The sequence below is a fragment of the Spermophilus citellus genome, assembly GCF_964194105.1.
Source record: "Spermophilus citellus genome assembly, chromosome: 2".
NCBI lineage: Eukaryota > Metazoa > Chordata > Mammalia > Rodentia > Sciuridae > Spermophilus > Spermophilus citellus.
The window spans coordinates 179,505,095-179,527,344 of NC_138183.1; the positions used below are offsets into that span (position 1 = coordinate 179,505,095).

Consider the following 22,250-nt stretch of genomic DNA (forward strand, 5'->3'; position numbering starts at 1 on the left):
CTTGTTTGCTTAGCTAGTCTTCAAATGAGTTTTGTCCATTTGCAAGCTTCAGGTTTATTTTTTTTTATTTCTTCTGTGTAATGTATTTAAGTATTTTTTTTTTATTATTTTATTGTTGGTTGTTCAAAACATTACATAGTTCTTAATATACCATATTTCACAGATTGATTCAAGTGGGTTATGAACTCCCATTTTTACCCCGTATACAGATTGCTGTGTCACATCAGTTACATTTCCATTGTATTTAAGTATTTTGTGTTGTGCCAGCTTAGTTATAAATTCTTTTAGTTTCTGCTTATCTTGGAAGGTTTTTATTTCTTCAATTCTGAAGGATAACTTGCTGAATATAGCACTCTAAATTGACAGTTATTTTCCTTCAGGACTTATAAAACATTAATCCAAGCCCGCCTAGATTTTAGAGTTTGTGCTCAGAAATCTGAAGTAATTTTGATTGGCTTGCTTCTAAATGTGACCTGATGTTTTTCTCCTGAAGCTTTTAAAATTCTGTGTTTGTGCTCTATGTTAGACATTGTAATTATAATGTGTCGTGAAGAGATTCCTTTTTTGATCTTGTCTATTTGGAGTTCTGAATACATCCTGTATATCCTTCTCAAGCTTTGGAAATTTTTCTGTTATTATTTCTCTATAGAGGTTATTGATGCCATTAGCCTGCATCTCACACTACTCTTTAATTCCCTTAATTCTTAAATATTTTTAAAATATTTTTATTAAGTTTTAGGTGCATATAACACCTTTATTTTACATTTATGTGGTGCTTAGGATTGAACCCAGTGCCTTGTGCATGCTAGGAGAGCACTCTACCACTGAGCCACAATCCCAGGCCCTCATTCTTAAATCTTAATGTTATCCTAGAATTATTGTATATTATGGTCATAATTACTTTTCTTTTAATACTGTCAAAATGTTCAAGGTTGTCCACATTGTCTTCCTGCTCTGGCATTCTGTCTCCAACATGGTCTACTCTAACAGAGAGATTTTCAACCAAGTATTTTGTTTGATTTGCTGTGTCTTTATTCAGTTGTTTTCTGTGTTATCTTGGATTTCATTAATCATCTTGATGAACATTCTTTTAAATATTTTGTTTGATATTTCATCTACTTCAACAACTTTGGAGTTGGTTGCTGGTGAATTATGCACTTTAGGAAGTTTCAGTTACCTTTTTTTCTTAATATTTCTTGTAATCCTGTCTTGGGTTTTATGCATCTATAGACTCCTCTTTCACTTTTATGTGTGGGACTTTTTAGGGAACAGTCTTCTTTTTCAATGTATTCTAGAGTGATCTAGTTTGAAACATCCTCATAGGTGACATTCATAACCTTTTAAAAAATTATCTGCTTTTGCTATAGAAATAGATGTCTATAGCTGGCTGTGGTGGCAGACATCTGTAATCCCAGGAGCTTAGGAGGCTGAGGCAGAAGGATCTCAAATTCAAAGCCAACCTCCGCAACTGAGCAAGTCCCTAAGTGATTTAACAATACCCTGTCTCTCAATAAAAAATAAAATAAAAAAGGGTGGTGAGTGATGTAGGGGTTAAACACTGCTGGGTTTAATTCACAGTATAAAAGTAAGAAATACAAATGTTCAACAATATATGAAAAATATTTCAAGATTAGTAGTTCTTAGGAAAACACAAATCAAAATTACACCGAGATTTCATCTGAATCCAGTTAGAATGGCAGCCATCAAGAATACAAACAATATTAATAAATGCTATATGATGTGGCAAAAGAAACACTTTTACATTGATGGTGGCACTGTAAATTAGTACAACCACTATGGAAATCTGTATGGAGGTTCCTCAAAAGACTAGGTATGGAACTATGTTATGACCTAGAAATACCACCCTTCAGTATTTACTCTAAAGAATTAAAGTCAAGCATGTTCTAGCAATACATTCATACCCATATTTACAGCAGCAAATTCACAATAACCAAGCTGTGGAGCCACCATAGGTGTTCATCAATAGATAAATGGATGAAGAAAATGTGCTATAAATACACAGTGGACTTTTATTCATCCATAAAGGAGAATGAAATCATATTATTGTCAGATAAATGGATGGAACTTGAAAACATATGTTAAACAAAATAAGTCAAATGCAGATAGTTGAGGATCTTATGTTTTTTCTTATATGTAGAAGGAAAAGAGGGAGGTGGAAGAAAAGCTGGTGAAGTGGCAGAACTCATGAAAATTGAAGGGAGATCAGTAGAGAAAAGGGACCAAGGAAATAAGAAGGAGAAGGAAAAGGGACATACTAGGGAATGATATTGGCCAAATTATATTGTCATATTATGTGCATATGTGCATGTATATAAACTAACAAGTCCCATCATAATATACAAATATGATGCACCAATAAAAAATATTAATTAAAAAGAAAAGTGGTAATAAAGTAGATTTAAAAAGTTCTCTAAACCAAGAAGTGATAAATATGTAATACCTATGTTAATTGCCTCCATTTCTTATGTATACATGTATCAAAACATACTTTACATACCATAAATTAAACAATTTTATGTCCACTAAAAATAAAAATAATAACTAGCCCATTATGCTTTTTTTGTAATAAAGAGATATATTAATTAAAATAATTTTGAAAATTTTATGTTAATACTAGTTTAATTTTCTGGATAGAACTTGCATTAAATTGATCAAAATCACATACATAAATATTTTACAAAACAGTTTTTAAATATTAAAGTAGAATTTTATTGAATATGTATTACCTATGAGATTTATAAAAGATTGTATAAAAGTTAATTTAAATATTCAGGGATGAATAATATCTTAGTAAGGACAGAGTTCAGTATCAGAATTCTGTTCTGAATTTAAAAAAAAAATCTGTGAAAATGTTTTAATGAATAATAAACTGGAAATGTAAAAAATGTATAAGAATTTGACTTGAGCATTTGTACTCATTTTGAATTTTCTGTGCCAAAATTACATAACTCAGGATAAAGATAAGTTTTCATAATCTAACCCATCATCTAACAATTCAATCAGTAATATTTTGATAAAAGCAATATTATAAACTATGAATTTATTATAAACCACTCATATAATCGGTATTCTCGACCATTAAAGTCATTCATTTGACAATATTGTTGTCAATATTTTGTATTCTCCAATTTTTGGTACCCTGGAAATTTTTTCCCTTTCTGGGCAAACACTATCTTGTAATGCATGCATACATATAAGAAATAAGCTTTTCTCCTAATGTTCTGGAAAAGGACAAGGTGAGGGGAAATAGTAAAGGAGAAGCCTCAGGAATTCTCTTGGTCCTAAACTTTGAAGAGGACGTGAAAATAAATTTCCTTAAAATTCTCTGTGCTGTGGATCCTTTAGAGTCTTTGTGAACCTACAGTATTGTATCTATTCCTGTTTGAAGTTACTGCTGTAGAGAAAGTATTTTTAGAGCTCTGAAGACCTGTTCCTTATTGAAAAGTAGGACTCTTATCAGACTCTTGTCAACTTGCTTCTCTTTTTTGAGCTTTAGGTTCTTCAATGACAAAAGAAAGAGCAACTAATACTCGTCTTTTTGGTTGTAGTGAATATTAACTTTTACAGCATATATGAGAACATCTAGTACAGATCTGGCACAAAGGGGTACTTCCTGAGTAGGAATTATTTTTTTCTATAACATGGTTGTGTTTTTAAGTGTGTGTTGGTGATGGGAGCTGCAAGCCAAGAACACGGGCACTCCCACTACAGAAAAGTCTTTTGTTGTCACTCCACGCCATCAGGTCCCATTCTCACACCAGACATCCCCTCCTTCCTGGGCTCCACTGATTTACATAAACCTGCCTGTTTCTTGCCCACATCCAACATCACACACTCCTGAGGCAATCAGGAAATAGAGTAGATTGTCATTTGGGGGTAGGGGCTGGGAGTGGGTTGTTACCATCATTCAAGAGTATGAGGTTGAAGCCAATCTCTTTGCAACAGGCATCTGATTGCTAATAGAGGCAATCTGATTATATTAACACATTTGAAATATGTACTTGTCTCTTCAAATAGACTGCATATGCCTCAGAAGTAGGGATCAAATAATTTGCTTTGATTTTTCCATAGTCAAAATCAGAGTCTTGCATGTCTCTGTATTTAAAAGAAAAACAACCATAAAATATTTATCAATTCTTCCTTTATATATCCAACAGAGGTTTGGAATAGGAAAGATATATTTTTCACCATAAAACCTATAAGGGATCATCATAGAGCTCTATCTGGTACTTGTCAAGTGATAAAATAGATAAAATATGATAGAAGCAAATAATATTAAAATATGAATAAATATTTTCTATTTTACTTAAAATTCTCTCCCCTCTCTCTCTCTCTCTCTCTCTGTCTCTCTCTCTCTCTTTGATTGGTGAAATTACCTTTAAAAAATAGAAATGCTTATGCCACATCAGTAGCTTCTCTTGCTGAGATTTTATTATTTGCTGGAAGAATGAATCCAAAAGGAAATTTCAAGCACTGAATATTAATAATTACATACATCCAGCTTTTCAAAATCTTTCATGTACATAATCTCATTTGCATCTTAGTGTTATGTATGATAAATTTTTTTATCACTATTCCAAATTTACAGATGAGAAAACTGCAGTTTATAAAATTTAAGTAGCATATTGAAATTCAAGCTAGTATTTGGAATCAATGAATTGAACATAGCTTTGATAGATTCCAAAATCTTTGCTCTTTTCTATTTACCAGAGTTGAGCAGTGTCTGCACTACATTACTGATAAATCTTGGAAAACTCATCTTACTATGCTCCTGAAATGAATTTGTGGACTTGCCATTTTCAAAATGCATTGAAATATAGAAAGGTGTGCCAGGAGCCATCCATGACCCATATGTGAACTATGCGTGAAGTAAAACGATGTTGAAGCCATTAAGCAGGAAAACCTGGTATCAGTATTGCCAGCAGCAACCTTGCCTGGTTCATGTGGCTTCCTACCTAGCTCCATCAAAAGTTCAGCACAGCATCGAAGATAGGGTGACCTGCTGGAGCCACACAGCCTCTGGGAGGTGGGTGTGGTTTGCCAAAATGCCAATCAACCTGTTTATTGCAAGACTTCTGTCACAGCTAGAAGCAAGACTCCTCCTGCTAAAACTTTATCCCTGCTTTTTATGTACTGCCCCTTAAATAAAGAATCAGGGCCACTCTTCAGTTGTTCAATTCCAGCTCCTATCAGGACTAGAAGACCTATCAGACATACCCCTTTTTTATCTAATATCCGGTTCTGTCTCTATTTCTTACTAAGTATTTCAGACTTTCTATTTTCCCAGGCAGTTCATACCTCCTAAGCAGGTCCCTGAGCTGGTGGGATGCTGGCCACCCAGCAATAAAGGTGCAAACTATATTATTGTCTTACTCGTATCCACAAAACGTCTATGAAATCTGTTGGAAAACTTGTTAATAATCACAGATGCCAAAATGGCTCAAAGATCTTTACAAAAGGCAGTGACAGTACCCCAAATTTTCTAATGTTATGCCTTTAAGTTTGCATACTACATTCCTGCGGGAAATTTATAAACATAGTTTCATATGAATGATAACAGGAAACTTTAATTTGTCAACCCATCTCTCTCTTTCATTATTCCCCTGATAGTTCTGTGGAGGTTTTTTTGTTTGTTTTTAATATTGATGCTTATCTGATACCTGGAATTTGGATATAATTTGTCTAGAATGGAATTCAAGCACTTAATGTTTTGAAATTTTTATTTTCTATAATTTGACAATCCAAAAACATTTTTGCCTTCAAAGACGTTCACATCAAGAACTTATGCTGAGAAATATTCTCTTATGAATAAGTGGTACGATGTGTTATCCTGAGAATGATGTTAAAAAACTGATCAACTACTAGATGGCAGGCAATGGCTTGGCATTTTCATACACTTTATCTTATATTATTAGTTATACTTCTTTCTAGGAAGCTGAATGATAGATATCACACTTTATCATGCTTGTTATAAAGTGTGAAAAGGCCCATGGTTAAATCTTTAGGAGAATGAAGCACATTTAATTTATTTGATTTGAAATCAACCTTTTAAACCTATTTTTAAATATTTTATAGTGATTCAGAAAGAGAATTGGAGAATAGGAACCATAAAGAAATTTGAAAGATACATATTAAAACATCTGAAGATTGAAGAGATTCTTAAATAGTTTGACTTACATTCCTTCTAATTTATTAATTAATTAATATGCAAATTAGTTGAGCAACTATGAAGTGCACAGTTTCAAAATCACACAATGATTTCAGAAGATGTATTTAATTGCAAAGTACTTTATAATGTCTCATGATTTAAACTACTTACAGCAGATATGTAAAAGTGAAAGTCAAAAATATTTTTATTCTAAGCAAATCCCTAGTATACTGGAAGGATTAAGATTCAACCAGCTTCCAGGTTTCTCAAATAATGTTCTACATCCCAAAATGTAATTTATTAGCATTTTTTTTAATTAGAAAATACTTCTAATTTAACCCAGGAGAGTTCTTCACTTGTGGGAATTAAAGCAATTAAGCAAATGTAGTGGTAGAGGTATCTACCACTACACCACTACAATGCTCCACAATTGGTGTGGTTTTCAAAAGTGCAGTCCCAGAGGCAGGAGAACCACTTATAAACTTCTTAGAAATTCAACTACTCTGTCACAGAAAAGGACTAAGTCAGAAAGTGGGATGGAGCTCATTGTGATTTAGAAGGCTTGTCCAAGGTCATACAGCTACTAGGTGGCAGTCAGCAGAGTTTGTGCAAGTTTTCTGCCAGACCTCAGAGATTGGGTCTTACTTATTCCATTGCTTTATCTTAACTGGTACAAGCTATTAGTTGTGACTAAGAACTAAAATTAACAGTAAATGTTGTGTTCCAGTTATGTTTCCTTTAATTCTTGTCATGTTCATTGGGAGAAGAAGCTGAGACTTTGCTTTTTCAAAATATATTCTCTGAGGATAAAGGAGGCCAAGTCCTGGTATTTCCCATTTTGGAAAAGAACTTCTCAAACTTCCTATCGCAGGACTGCAAGTAGCATACAATCAGACTGATCAGTAGGATTTCTGTCATAAGACACAGAGAAGGCTGGAATTTGGGGTGGTGTTACCAAGACATGTGCTAGATGCCCACCTCCTATGGCCAGTTTTTCTTGTCATGTGTAATTCTTTTACCTGATTTCAAGAGTTTGTAGAAAGATATAATTTCAATTCATACAGCTTTTAAAAGTCATTCTAAGTAGAAAGTACTATCATTTTGTTATACTTTGTCCTTGGTTATAAATTTGATTTAGGAATAATATACTATTAAATAATTCTTATTCATTTGATAACTCAAGTACTAGTCTACTACATTGTTTAAAATTTGATTTCTTAGTAGAGCAAGAAAATTATTAACATGTGTTAACATGTAACATCTTATTTCGTGAAGTTTGACATTATATAAAAAGGACTGTCCTAAGTAATTTACAAATATTATCACATGGGCTTGGGACATGGCTCAGTGGTAGAATGCTTGCTTAGCATGTGTGAGTCTCTGGATTTGATGTCTAGAACCAAAAAATAACAACAACAACAACAAATTATTAACTCATGTAATCTTTATAACACATGAGGTAGACACTATGATTTTCTTCTCTTTGTACATAAAGGACCTTCAGTAGACAAATGTTACATTTACCAAAAGTCATCTGAGTAGTGAATTATACTAGAAGGATTTAAACCCAGGTAGTCAGACTCTTAAAAACTATTCTCTGATACCTCTAAAACTTGGCCTTTTTATTTGGAATCTTGAGGACATGATCTTGTTAATGATCCAGTTTTGTTACTTGCTGGCTGTGTGACCTTGTACAGTTATTTAAATTCTTAAATCTCAGTTCCCTCATCTATTTAATATGCATAATAACAAATATGGTATAGGGCTTTTGAGAGGAGTAATTAAAATAATGGATGTGAAAGGTTTTTAGAAACTGAAAAAGCAAGGTTATATTGATGCTAGCCTTTGTTATTAAATACAGGAGCTCTTTTGAAATTTGTAATGCTGTTTTGTACATTAATATATTTTAATATAGAGAAGATGATGGAAATAATTTATAAATTATCCTCTTTCTCTTCTTTGAATTTTATCTGAGCTACTCAAACTCATCCCGAGGATGTCATATCCTTAGTGAGATGTCCTCTGACAATAAATACTTGGTTAGGTCCCTTTACCTAATAATATTTATATGTGCCTCTTTTTAGTATGAATTCCCTTTGGATTATAATTTCTTATTCATGATCTGGTTCTTAACTAGACTGAAAATTCCAAGAGGACAGGATCTGTGTCATATTGAATGTGTTCTTACTGTGTTCCAAAGTGCCTATACACAGTGCATGCTCTATAAATATTTTTGAATTCATAAATATGAAATATATATTTCTTTTTCTAAAACATGCAATCCATGTTGCTAACAAAACTTTCAAATCAGTTAAGCTAACAGTTTTTAAAACATCCCCATAATATTCTAAGTGTTATGCCTTTAAGTGAGTAGTATGAACCATAGCTCTGAGTCTGGCCCTTACATTTCTATGCTATAGGTTATTCTCTCAACAGTCTCCTGATGGGATAATTAATAAACCCAAGTATGGTATTATTCAGCATGGAGGAGATGAGAGCATATGTCAGGGGGCGGGAAGAGATACATGATTTTTTCAACAACAAAATTATTTACTGTTAAAACATGGAATACATTTGTATGGAGCTATCTTCAAAAAAGATAGCTTTCAAAAAAGCCATTATAAAATGGCTAGGGAAATTAGAACTGCATGGCCTTTTCCCATTTGATGGAAAACAGGGTAACATGAAATAATACTGCAAAAAGAAAGAAATTATGAGAGAGGGAAATAATTTTTTTTTTTTCAGAGTCAAGAATTGAGATTTCAATGTAAATGAGGTAGTCCAGCCCAGGCCAAAACTAAATGGCCCCAGCAATTCCTGTATAATGGAAACAAAGCAAACAATCAAAAATAATGAAGAGGCTCAAACAGAAAGACCCAGCAAACATCAATCAAATACTTCACAAAACTTGCTTCCCCTATCTCTATGAAGAACAACTTTGCATGTAGAGGTGGGCTGTGAATGAATTGTGGTCAAGAGAGTATGGGCAGAAGGTTAAGAAGGTACTTCCAGGTTTGGTCCATGTATTTCTCCTGTGCAATTCTCCATACATTCCAATCTCCTGTCTCACAGGAAGCTGCAGAAGATCCATCAAGGAATTGAAAAATTATAACATGGCCATGTGGAAGGTCACTCACCAACAGAACATCTAAATTGGCCTTTGGATTTTGCCTGAACAAGAAATCAATTTTTATTGGGTTAGGCTACTAAGGTTTTAGAGTTTGTTACAGCTTGTAGCACTACTTAGTTTAATGCTTTCTACTTTCCTAAATGAGACAACAAATGCTTATAAGTGTAATAATTTGAAAGATTTGGGATAAAGGATTTTGACACTTCATTTACTAATACAGAGTTCATTTTTTAAAAATAAATTTAGTAGACAGATGCAGTAAAAGTGTGATTTTATTTTATATATTTTATAAAAACTGGGAAAGGAATTTCAGCAGAGACTGCTACTTTTTTCACCAATATGATTTTTATCAATATGATTTCTCCTCTTTTTCCTAATATGTATCCTAAATGTTTCTGAGTGCATGGCCACTCTATAGAGATTGCATTTTTTGGTTTCCTTAAGGCTAAACGTACCATATCTGCTTGACCACTTGGTAGAACAGAAATGATGAGGCATACTTCTAAATCATGCCTTTATGAAAGAATGGGAATGCACTCCTTTTTCTACTTGGCAGTCTTTCTGCTGATTCTGTTGAAAATATTAGGGTGAAGACAGAGATGTGGAAGCTGTGAGTTGAGGATACAAGAATTGTACCACTAGCCCTTGATGATCTGCCTTCTCATTGTTTCATAAGTGTAAAGTCAACTTCTATTCTTTAAAAAATACACACAGTTTGAATTTTCTTTCTTATAACATTTTCAAGTGAGCCCTGATTAGTAGATAATAGGCTAATTCACTAAAATCTCATGAAACTGGAAAGTGAGCCATGAATCTTAGAAAAAAATATGAGCCACAGTTGATTTTGGCACATACACAAGCAAGTCTTCTTATTCTGCTTACCTACTACTCTTCCGGTATTCCTGACCATAAAGCTGAACCTGGCAACAATTTAATTCTCTAGAGTATTAATGAAATAAACCTTGAATGGTGTTCCTGGAGTTCTACAATGCAGTGACTTTGAGGATGGTGATAATTTTAAGAGCTGGGTGACTTTTGTCATCAGAAGATGGTATCAACACATATTGGCGCTGAAGTGTTGTGTCCATTTCATGTATTTTCCTTTGGATCCAGCTAAAATTTTAATACAAACATCTACTGAAAATTCTGCCTAAAATAAATATTCATCTTGATTCTTTTAAACTTTAGTGTAAAGAAGAAAAGAAAAAATAATAGTAATTGGCATGAAATTGATCCCAAAGTGTGGAAACTAGAATTAACCTTTACATTTGTTAGATTTGACATTTTATTTTGTCCAGATTTTTCCAAGTAAGTTTCTTGAAATTTATGAGATTTTTAAAGAGTATTTGAGGAAATTAAAGACACAAAGTGATGACAGGAATAGGGTCTCTGGTCAAATTAACTGGAAGGCTGGGTTTATGGTTCAGCAGTAGAGCACTTGCCTCGCACGTGCAAGGTCCTGGGTTTGATCCCCAGCACCACATATAAATAAATAATATAAAATTATTGTGTCCAACTACAACTACAAAAAATAAATATTTCAAAAAATTAACTGTAAGTACTTTGAGTTAATTAAACTGAAGTAGATTTCTATATTGGATGACATCTCAAACCTTATGTTTTGGTAAGTTTTTAAGATCTAAACAGGTACATCCATTTGTCAAATAGATCAGTCCAAGGATCAAGTTTTCATTACAATTATACTGATTTCTTTGAAGGATAGTACAGTTTGTATTTCAATTGACCATTGAGACTGTTTACAAGGGATTTCCAAAGCCCATGACATGTAGCTATTTGCATTATTTTTTCTTCATACCAAAGGTTTAAGCTCAACTTGAGAATCTAAAAACAGGAGCAAGGATCATTTTTAACTACAAAGCAAAACTAGCCATCTACTAGGCCATTATCATAATATAAAATTGTAGTTTTTACTTACCATAATATAAATAAGCTTTAAGAATTGATATGAATCTCATTCCTTCATTAAAACAACACACAAAAATAAGAAGCAATTGCTAAGACTGGTGTATAAATAAACACAGAACTAGAAGATTGAAGAAGAATGGTTATAAAGACAAATAAATGTGCTTTGGAGGTATGTTTTAAATTAGGGATTTGGAAAGTCTTGTCACTAGAACTATGGTGTATATTTTAAACCGTTTCTCTATAAACAATCTATATGTTCAAGTAAATAATATGCTAGTTGTTGAGCAATTAGTTTATTATTTGGCATGGTAATTTTTCATTCTCTTTAACTTAGCAAAAATAAGATTCTTCATATTGTGATTCATTATATCCGTATATTTAAATGTAAATTTCAAACACCACCATAAAAAGGTTTGATGGTAACTTGTTTTTTAATTAAACTTTTTATTTTGAGATAATTTCAGACTCATATGTGCTTATAAGAAATTATAGAAAGTGATCCCATGTGCCCTTTATTTAATTTTCTCTAATTTTTTTTAAAGAGAGAGAGAGAATTTTAATATTTATTTTTTTAGTTTTCGGCGGACACAACATCTTTGTTTGTATGTGGTGCTGAGGATCGAACCTGGGCCGCACGCATGCCAGGCGAGCATGCTACCGCTTGAGCCACATCCCCAGCCCCATAATTTTCTCTAATTTTAACTTTAAAAAATATGTTCAGTTGACACATATGTGAGTTACTCAGACTTGGACATTTAATAGAGAGTTTCTTGAAATTAAAATAAATTTTTCATTTAAAATGATGCTATTTTTGCCAATGATAATTTTTTACCTTTAAAGCAAACATTAGAATTTATTAAAATTTGATTCCATCACTGTGTGACAGTCTTAGTACTAACGATGTTTCTGATATTGATGTATGTAATTTTTCAACATTGTATAATGAAATATTTCAACATTTGATGTACCTGCATAATTCAATGTTTTGCAAATTAACCATGCATAATGTTATAAGATCACTCATGAATAAAATATCCACTCAAGATGCAAAACAGATCCATGGAATTCAATGTATCAAGTATCAAAAGTTCAGATATGATTTCATATTTGACAGTGCAGTTAAACTTTTAAGAAGTCCCCATTTGTGAAGTTTTAGTGTCGAAAAAGAAGATGCACAATTATATGAAAATATATTTGTTAAATTTTCTCTCTATGGCAATTATATAGTTTAGTCTTCTTTTTCTCTAAGTTTTCCAGCCTAACAATACATCATAATATATTGAGTGTAGAGGCAGAGGTAAAAATCAAGATGTCTAAAATTTGCAAAGTTATAAGGTGCAGCCATTCTACTTACTACTTTTTGAAAATATTTTAAAAATTATAATTTATATAAGATTGAAGGGTCATTTAAAAGTGTCCTAATATACATGGACTAATACTCCATATTTTTACAGAGGGAGCCCAGGTTTTTCCGTTATTGTTTAGAGTTTACTACTAAAACTTTATGGAGTACAGGATGCCATCCTTGAAATAGGATAAGAGATGGTCCATGAGGACCTTCTCTTCGCATGGAAGCCAGGAAGGGATAGGCTTGGAGCTGGGAACTTCCTGTGGCTCTCCAGCGGAGATACACCACCCAGTGCACACGACCTTCCCCTCTGCTCTGCTGGGAAAGTTCCTCATAGCAGCACGAGAGATGGACATAACCATTAGGACCTGAATAGCCTATCTTTAACCTTTTGGGAAAAGAACATTCCATAGAATCTCTCTTATGTCTTCCAGGAAGCAGGCACGGGTTCCATTTTGTCAGAAGCCATCTGTCTGGTCAGTTTGTCCATCCTGCTCTTGCTTTTGCAACTACTTTCTGTGTTCTGTTTTGTTTTTTTTTTCACCGTTCTATTTTTCTTAGCTTTTATTTCTCAGCCACCCCACTCCACCCAGGGGAACCCTATTCCCAAATCCCTAGCAGGCAGGAGCTGAGTGTCAAACAATAATATTCACAAACTATGTTTTAGTAAGTGTTTTTGCTCCTGTGACTAAAGGATCTGACCAGGACAATTTTAAAGGAGGAAAAGTTTATTTGAGGGCTCACAGTTGGTTTCCAAGGTCTTAATCCAAAAAAAGGCTGTCTCTGTTCCTTGGGGCTCCAGGTGAGTCAGGACATCATGGCAGGAGAGTGTGATAGAGGGAAGCAGCTCACATCACAATGGGACAGCCCAGAAAGAGACTCCACTGGCCAGATACAAACATACACCCCCAAGCCACACCCTACCACTTCAGTTACCACTCAGTTAATCCATATCAGGGGGATTATTTCAATGATTGGGTTAAGACTCTCACAATCCAATCATTTCTCCTCTGAATCTTTTTGCATTATCATACATATGTTCTTTTGAGGGACACCACATTTAAACCATAACAAACTACTTCAAGTCCTTTCTGAAGGAAATACACCACTGAGTTTCCATGACTCAAATGTCTCAACAATGTCACTGCTTCTACAGAAATTTGTCTGCAAAAATTAGAAGATTCCCTACTATTAAAGCTATCCATTTCTAGCAGATCATTACTACCTTTTGGTTCAGGTGATCCTCTTACATAAATATTAAGTCTTCCCCGAGAGCAGTTTTTGCCCCGATAGCTTAAAATACACATAAATATCCAATCTTTATACATACTATAGCAGATATGTTTTGTTTCAGGATTTTTAAAAAGCTAATGTTCCCTTTTGAAGAAAGAACTACATTCAAAGAAAACATAGTTGTTAAGTGATACACTTGATTCTTGTTTGAATTCTCTATATGTGATAGGAAGGATCATATTTACTCTGAGAACTTGAGAAAGAAGGAAAAGTTACCTTTCAAGTAAAGTAAATAGAGTCAGCTCTTAAAGGAAGGACACAGACTGTCTCCTAAGCTCACTGGAATAATCACTTTCCCGAGAGTGGTTCTTTACTTAATCACTTAACACTAAAATATCATAGAATTAATTAACCATTAAGGATTAAATAAGATAATAGTGAGAACTGAGAAAGTACTGGAACATTGTTATTGTTATTGTTATGATAAGGATTATTGCCTAATCAGAATACTGATTCACCTGCCAAGGTAATAGTGCTCAAAAAGATTTTCCTGGTGTGGATGAAATCCTTCTCAAAACCGCCTGCTTCTCTTCTGTGCCAGTCTGCCTCCAAATACTCAGCTTTCTGATTCCCTCAGAATTAGTGAAGAAGAAGGGAGCCTTCCAGTTACTAGAATGTGTTACTCCACTTGAACAGCTTCCTTGGCATAGCTAGTTTCAAATGAACTTATTTTTAAATCTGTGTGACCATTTTTGTATCAATTAAAAAACTTCATTTCTCAGGCAGGGAGACTGAAAATTATGCCGTTTTTTGAGATTTCTTTGTGACTATCCAGCTGGACTTTCTTGGAAAATATACATCCTGTTCATCTTAAAATTTATTCAAAATATCAAAACTTCCATATTACTCTTGAGATTGCTTTTTGGGAAATTCCAGTGCATGAGTTGGTAAAGTACTTCTCAGTGAAGTGTTTAGCAGCCACACTGACATGGAAAGCATGAAGGACAGCTGGAAGGAGACTCCTGGACAATCAAAATGGCAGTTTATTAGAGGGGGTGTTATATGAAGATAAATTCAATTTTGAGTGGCATATAGCTTAAAAGAACAAACGAGGACTAGTGATCAGAAACCAACGGCTGGTGCTTCAGAAAAACCCTCAACTCTTTGTTAAACAAAAGCTTTCACTCCATAACACAGTAAATGAATGAGTGAATGAATGAATGAATGACTCTTAATAACAGCAGAATCTTGAATTTTGGTTAATAACTGTCAAAGGAGTGCTGAAGTTGGAAAGTTATGAATTTAAATCATTGATAAATACCAGCTGTAAGAGAAAAGTGTGATGAGAGGTAGGATATTTACAAAGTCTTAAAAATTTTATCCATTGGATAGTTGATTAGTTTGAAAGAAAAAGCAATTACATAATGGGAAAATTGGACCATGTCACAAACCAGAACAAGTGATCAAAATTAGTATCACTAATGTGATAAAGATGGCTACCTTTTGCTTCCAGATGTGATGCCCTCTGAGTAAGACAGAAAATTGCCCATATAGAATTCTGGCTAATAATGCATTCCCTGAATCCAGTCATTAGAAACTACCAGAAATACTAAAATGAAAAATATCACTTTCATAAATATGCACACCACAAAGCCTATATAATTATTTCAGATTAAAGAAGACTACCTAAATACTACCTGAAACAACACTGAACCCAATTATATAAAGGAAAAAATGCTATAGAGGGTATTACTAGGTGTATTAAAAACTTGAATATAAAAAGTAGATTAAATTAAAATGTTAAATCATGGGGCTGGGGATGTGGCTCAAGCGGTAGCATGCTCGCCTGGCATGCGTGCGGCCCGGGTTCGATCCTCAGCACCACATACAAAGATGTTGTGCCTGCCGAAAACTAAAATATAAATATTAAAATTCTCTCTCTTTAAAAAAAAAATTAAAAAAAAATAAAATAAAATGTTAAATCAATGTAAAATGTACAGAAGATGAAAATTGTCTTGTGGTGTATAATAGAATATTTTTATTTTCAGGAAAAACAAGCTGAAATTTTTATCAGTTGAAAACATATGATCTATAGTTGTATCCTCAAATAGTTCAGACTGGGAGAAAGAGAGGAGCAAATAGGATCAAAAGTAAACAGTAAATAAATCTGGGTAAAGGGTGTATGTGCATTTTTTTGCACCTCTTTTATATTTGCAAATTTTCTGTAAGCTTAATGGTATTTGTGAATGCATTTTTAAAGAAAAAATATTAGTTCCTGGCCTGGAAAAGTGCTGGTGCATAGCTCAGATCAATGGTTTTCAACGTTTTCCCACCATTACGCACACTTCATACAATAGTTATCAATAAGATAGATGGTTGGATAGATGTGATTTGAAGGACTCTAGCTATTATTTTTGTAATTTATGTATTCAGTCATCATATATTTATTGAATATCTGCTATGTGCAGATGATGTGTTGTGTGCCTTTTCTCTACTTTTCAAGTAAGCACTATAGAGCGTATGTGAACAAGAATAAACTATTGGAAAAAATTAAAAATAATTTACAACATACTTTATTAATAATTTTAAATTATTTGCTATAAATCTTTGTTCCCTGCTCACCGGAATATGTTAGAATCTCATTTGGAAAACACTGGCTGAGCTGGTACACCATAAACTATTTTTGACTTAGGGTCTTTAAGAAGTGAGATTATCTGCCTTATTCTGTGATGAATCCATGTTCCTTAATAATAAAGTTCAGGCTTTGTCACTTATGATTGGAAAATCTGTGTGAAAAACTTAACAAAGTTACTTCAACTTTCTTAAAGGTAGATTTTTGTTTTGTAAAAACATTAATGGTAGCATTTGGAGAACTATCGTTGATCTCTGCAAAGTACAATGGGACAGGCAATTCTACCAGATAGTGACTGTCAAATTGTGTTCCTTTGTCTCAGCTTATAGATTCTGAGATTCCCTGGCACTAAGAAGTGTCTTCTTAAGCTATACTGAAAAAAATTGCTCTCTTTCAATTTAGTCTGGGTCATCAGAATGCAATCGAAAGAACTTGAATTTTGGCATTTGACCAATTTAGTTTAATATTTAAATCTGCTATTCAATCAGTGACCAGTGTTAGCTAAACAAGTTAATATCTCTGATCCTGTTTGCTCTATCAACTGAGAATAAAAATAATAGTGATCTTTGTCGGAGGAAAATTGTAAGAATTAGGTGAGAAAATGTTATACAAAGTGTGTGGCACAGTTCCTTGCACATAGCAATCACTTAAAGTACTGTAGGAGTAACTTTTAACTGCCAGACCAGAATTTCTCTTTAGAATGGGGGTCTCCTTGTTTGAATTATTTCAGAAACAGGAAAAAGAAGGAGATAGTAAACTACTCTGCAGAACTTGCCTAACAGAGGCTAAGGCATGGAATGATAACAACAAAATAAAAAAGAAACATGTAAGAGAGGAAGGTTTGTCTACCAGGGAAGATGACAAAGAACTTTTAAGAGGTAGCCTCTAATGTCAAATTTTGACTTGTGTGCTCTGCCATGTTAGCCCCATATGTTTCCTTCTGTTAAATCCATAACTGGAGTGTTTTGTTGTTTGTTTGTTCTTATGGTTGTTGGGTTCATTTCCCTAATGCAAATTGAGGTGAATGGGTCAGGTTTGTGACTGATCCAGCCTCTGCTTATAAAAGAATAAACTGATACTGGAGGGAAGGTGTAATCAACTTTGAGAAATATGCAGAAGTAAGTAGGAATTATAAAATGCAATAAGAAGGAATCTCTGAGGAGGCACAGAAAGTTTAAGGACAGTGGATTTGGGCTTTCCATGAAATAAAGATCATGTCTTTATTATAGTTATGAGAATGAACTTACCTCAAATAACCCATTGTCTAGAATATTTCAAACCAGAGGAAGAAAGCATTAAAACTTAAGAAAATATATTGACATTCTTATATCTATATTTCTATAATATAAAAAGTTCTAAAGTGGAACTATTTTGTTTTGCACCAGTACTGTTGTTGAAGTACCCTGATTTTCTTCACCATTAGGCTGCCTATTGTATCTGTCTATTCCCAGGGTATGTATATTCATACACTTTGCTGAGGCATCATTAGTGTGCTGGATTATGGTGAGCTGCCCAGAGTCTGCTAGCTTCATTGTCAATACAGGTGTGGAAAATTCAGAATTCTCAAGCACCTCTGAGTGCAGGGTTTTGGATAAGAGTGAGGAAAAACGATAAAAGTGAGAGAAAATAAAGTTCTTACCTTCCAGTGTATTTCTAAAGCTGAAATTAGCAGCTTTATCCATGGAGTCAGATTCATACTGGGTCAGTCTCAGGCAAAATTCCACATCATCTGAGGAGGGGAGCCTCGGGGTCCTGGTTTTGTCATGGTTGCCGGGATTACGAAGTAAAGGTCCCTCAGGGGTTCCATTGCATAAAGTCTGTCGGCTGTTGTACTCCTCTAGGCGGCTACAGATAATCTGTACAAAACATTTTATATTGAAGGAATTACCATCAACTCTGAGTCAAGGGGAAAAGGGAAGAAGCTTCAAAATCCTGATTACCATTTTCGGATTTCTAACCATTAGATCAATATTTTAAAATAAGTTGTTAAAGGAAGCAGTTTACTGAAGTTTTCAGAAAGGACCATGGACTTTAAAATCCAGAGTAGGTCTCTAGTCTTGCATCTACCACTGTAAAAATATCTCAAATTTAATATTTTACATTTCCTAGGGTTCATCTATAAAATTTTGGTGAAATAACCACATCATATAAGTATTTGAAAAGAAAGCTAATTCAATATTTGTTAAATATTTATCATGAGCTAAGCAGTGTACAAGGTCCTGAGATGGGCTGATAACAATAAAGGCAGTTACCTTTCTGTCTAGAAGGCCACAGTGCATGGTATGGACACCAGTAAACAACTAAAAAGTGCTTTGTTAGTATCAATGTATATTACATTCAGAATATCAAGGACTGGGCATAATTCTACTTTATGCTTTTTTGTCACAATTTTTTGAATTGTTAATGTCTAGTTTTTGATGTACAAAATAACAATTTTGGGTAGCTTTTTTATGTATAGCAATTTCCCTGATTCTTTAATTTAGCCAGAACTAATGTAACATTTTTTGGAAAATTATCATCTTAAAATTGATAATTCTTCACATTTTATATGAAAAATGTGAAGAAACTACAGAACAAGAATTATTTTATTTAAATCACATGGAAATACTTTTCACCATAACAAATAAGGAATCTGAGGGTCAGCTAAGTGACATTTTCTAAGTTAAATGTCAGAATTACCACAGTAACCCAAGTTTTTCAACTCCATCTTTAGTGTACTTTTACTCTTCTACCTAGTTTGTGGTTGACTAAGATTTGAGATACCTATTATGTAACACAAATATTTTATACTCTGGTCAAAGTAGCAAAGGAAGAGAGAATTAGTTTATACATTGCCTTTTCAAATATAAACCATATTCTGCAGCTATTCTTGTGTAGGAAGTATTTGTTCAAAATAATAGTAACTGATATTAAATCAGCACGTATTAAATAGCAAACCCTGGAATGAATGATTTAATTTGTGACAGAACAGGGTTGTCTGCTTTCTATATGAATTGGGTCCTTCCTTCGTATGGATGGATTTTCTAACCTAATGTACATATATGTGACTGTATGAAGAAAGCCATGTTAGTCACATATGATTTTGTCTGTGTCTTAGACACTCCATGGTAAAGAGTGCAAGAATTTGGAACAGATGGGTCCCAGAAATCTGCATGTGAACTTAGTAGTCAAGGTTTAAAAGTATAAAATGAAATTTGTGGAATTGATTATAGGAAGCGTTTTGCAAGATTAACTTTCAAATTTTGGGGAGAAAAGAAAGAAAATCAGAAAGGAAAACTAAACCAAATAATGACAAGAGTACCCATGGGAAGCAGACTCCACACTGACAATAATTCCTGAGGTTCTAACATGAAAATGTTGGTCTAATCTTTGAATTATGGCTGTGACAACTAAAAGTAAAATTAGGTGCTTTCTGGGCATGAATTAAAATAATAAATTCCAACCAGAATTACAGTCAAAGTCCTAAAATCATGTCAAGTCTTTCCTACATTTGACAAATTGTTCCCACTAAAGTCTTATTTCATAATACAAGTACATGGGGGCTAGGGAGTTAACATGAGAATTGGAAGGGTACACAATCTGGTGGATAGCACTGAGTGGGAGGCCCCTTTGTTAACAAATTGCCTGTATGACACACTATCGTACTGCCACTGTGGGCAGGGTAAATCTCTACTTTACCCTGTACAAACACACTATGGGCCTCATACCCAACCCCAGCCCTCCTTTTGATTGCACAAGAGCTTGCCAGGAAAGGAGAGTGACAGTGGAATATGACCCTTTCTCTACCCAACCATGGCCCTAAGCAGATGTTGGGGATGGGGAGACCAGCTGGGGCTGTTTCCAGGGGATGCAGTAGTGGCCAAGGCTCATTCTAAGAAGGCAAAGAAGCTGTGACAAGAAGATTGAGAAGATACAGAGTAGAATTACAGGTGGCTGACATCCCAGATCATGGTGGCTCCTTGTCCCTTTGATTTCATTTAAAACACAAACTCAAGGATGAAATGATTAAGAATTTCAGGATTCCAGTCACAGATTAAGCTTCAAATGTGGCCTTCACTTCTGAGCCTAGGTCATCGTGCAAGTGCACCAGTTTTATCCTATAAAGCTGTCCCTGGTCCAGAGCTTAGGCCAGTACCATGTTCTTTTCTGTTTTTGTGCTTCTGCTCTTTCAGCTGTATCAACCAGTTTCCTTGTTTACAATGATAACTACGTTGATAAGGATTCTTCTATTCCCATCTCCAGTGATTGACAACTCCTTTGGGTTCTAAATGTATATATTCTTTTCTGAAATATTAATATTTTAATGTTATAGTACATGCATATCAAATATAACTCTTAAAATAAAACAACCTGTTCTTTCTGTGCTTCCTTTCACACCAGCCATCCTGTAGTTTGAGCCAGAAACCTCTGAATCATCACAGGCAAGCCGGAAACCAGCGAATTGTATTTTGTATGTTTTTCTCCTTTGTCTTTCACATTAATCCATCAGCCAATATTATCAATTTTTCCTCCAAAACACATCTTGAATCTGGAAATCACTTTCTGTTTGTTTACATCCTGTGTGCTTCTGCTACTAAAGCCAGACTGCCCACTCTTCCCTGGATATTGCTTGTATTTCTCTGTTCCAGACTTTGCTTGTGGATAAGGATGCCTGTTCCTTGCCATGTGTCTCATATCTTACCTGTTCTTTAGGATCAAGGGAAAGAATTTGTAAAAACAAACTTTGACTAAAAAAGTAATCCAAAAAGATCTGGCTCAGAATGTAAAGGAGTTTTAGGAATTTACCAAATTATTTACATTATAGAATGAGTCAAAACAGAAATGTGATGAGCTATTGTATAAAATTACATTCAGCCTATTGTAGAAAGTATGTGAAACAAATTGATTTAGTGTTTAGATTCAGGCCTCATTTTCAAGACATTTCATTATGTACGTGCAAATAATTCAAAATAAAAAATCTTAAGTTTGAAGCACTGGTCTCAAGCATTTTAGATAAGGGATACTCAATCTATAGTTTCCTTTATATATAGGCAAAGGATATACCATAATAAAAATGCACCACTAAATAAACCAAAAGAGCTCATTCAACAAGCACAAAATAAAAATTCTAAGTATTTAAAACATCATAGCAAAATTTGTCAGATTTATATTTTTCTTATATCACATCAAGTAATGCTTCACCTTAAAATCATCAGTGTCTTGGATTCAGTGAAATGGAATGATTAACCAATAATGAAATAAAAATTTTAAGTGAAAGATGAAGTGCAGTAAAATCTACCCTGCCATCCTTGGTGGCTCACAACAGAGGCATACTTCCATAGGAAGCACGTGGTCCCTAGGTAGATAATACTGAAGCTTTATTCATTTTAGTTTCCCTTGATAAACAACAATTATCACCTTCTTTGCATAAAGGTAATCTTTCTAAGGATAGGTTTTAAAATTTTTGTGTTGCCGTTCACTCCTTTCTTTATAGAATGTAGAATTGTGTACAGCATTCTATAGAGGATAAATAAATATTTGTTGGATGAATGAACAAAATCGATGAATGAGCCAGTGAATCCCTAACAACTAGCATGTATGGAGCAACTATTTTTCCTGGTACCATTTTGGCACTTACCTTTGCCTTAGAACATACTTCCAAACCAACCCATCCCAGGCCATGAGGACCATCTCTCAATACACTTTAAAGCTTACTTTCACATAAATACACCACTATGTATTTCTATGATTTTGTTCCTATTTATTGTTAAGGAAACAGCCTGAGTATGAAAGACTACAATAGGTTAATAGGATTTACAGCTCTGTGTCATGA

General features: G+C 33.9%; 1 protein-coding gene across 1 annotated transcript in view; it reads right to left on the reverse strand.

Annotated features, from left to right (window-relative positions):
* The window catches only part of TYR (tyrosinase), a gene marked incomplete at both ends in the record, with an annotated part of 114,944 nt that overhangs the window by 85,532 nt on the left and 7,162 nt on the right, over nt 1–22,250 (reverse strand). Inside the window, one exon of the mRNA XM_081282250.1 lies at nt 18,078–18,294. Within this exon, the coding sequence (XP_081138376.1) occupies nt 18,078–18,294 (217 nt within the window). The remainder of the gene's footprint in view (nt 1–18,077; nt 18,295–22,250) is intronic.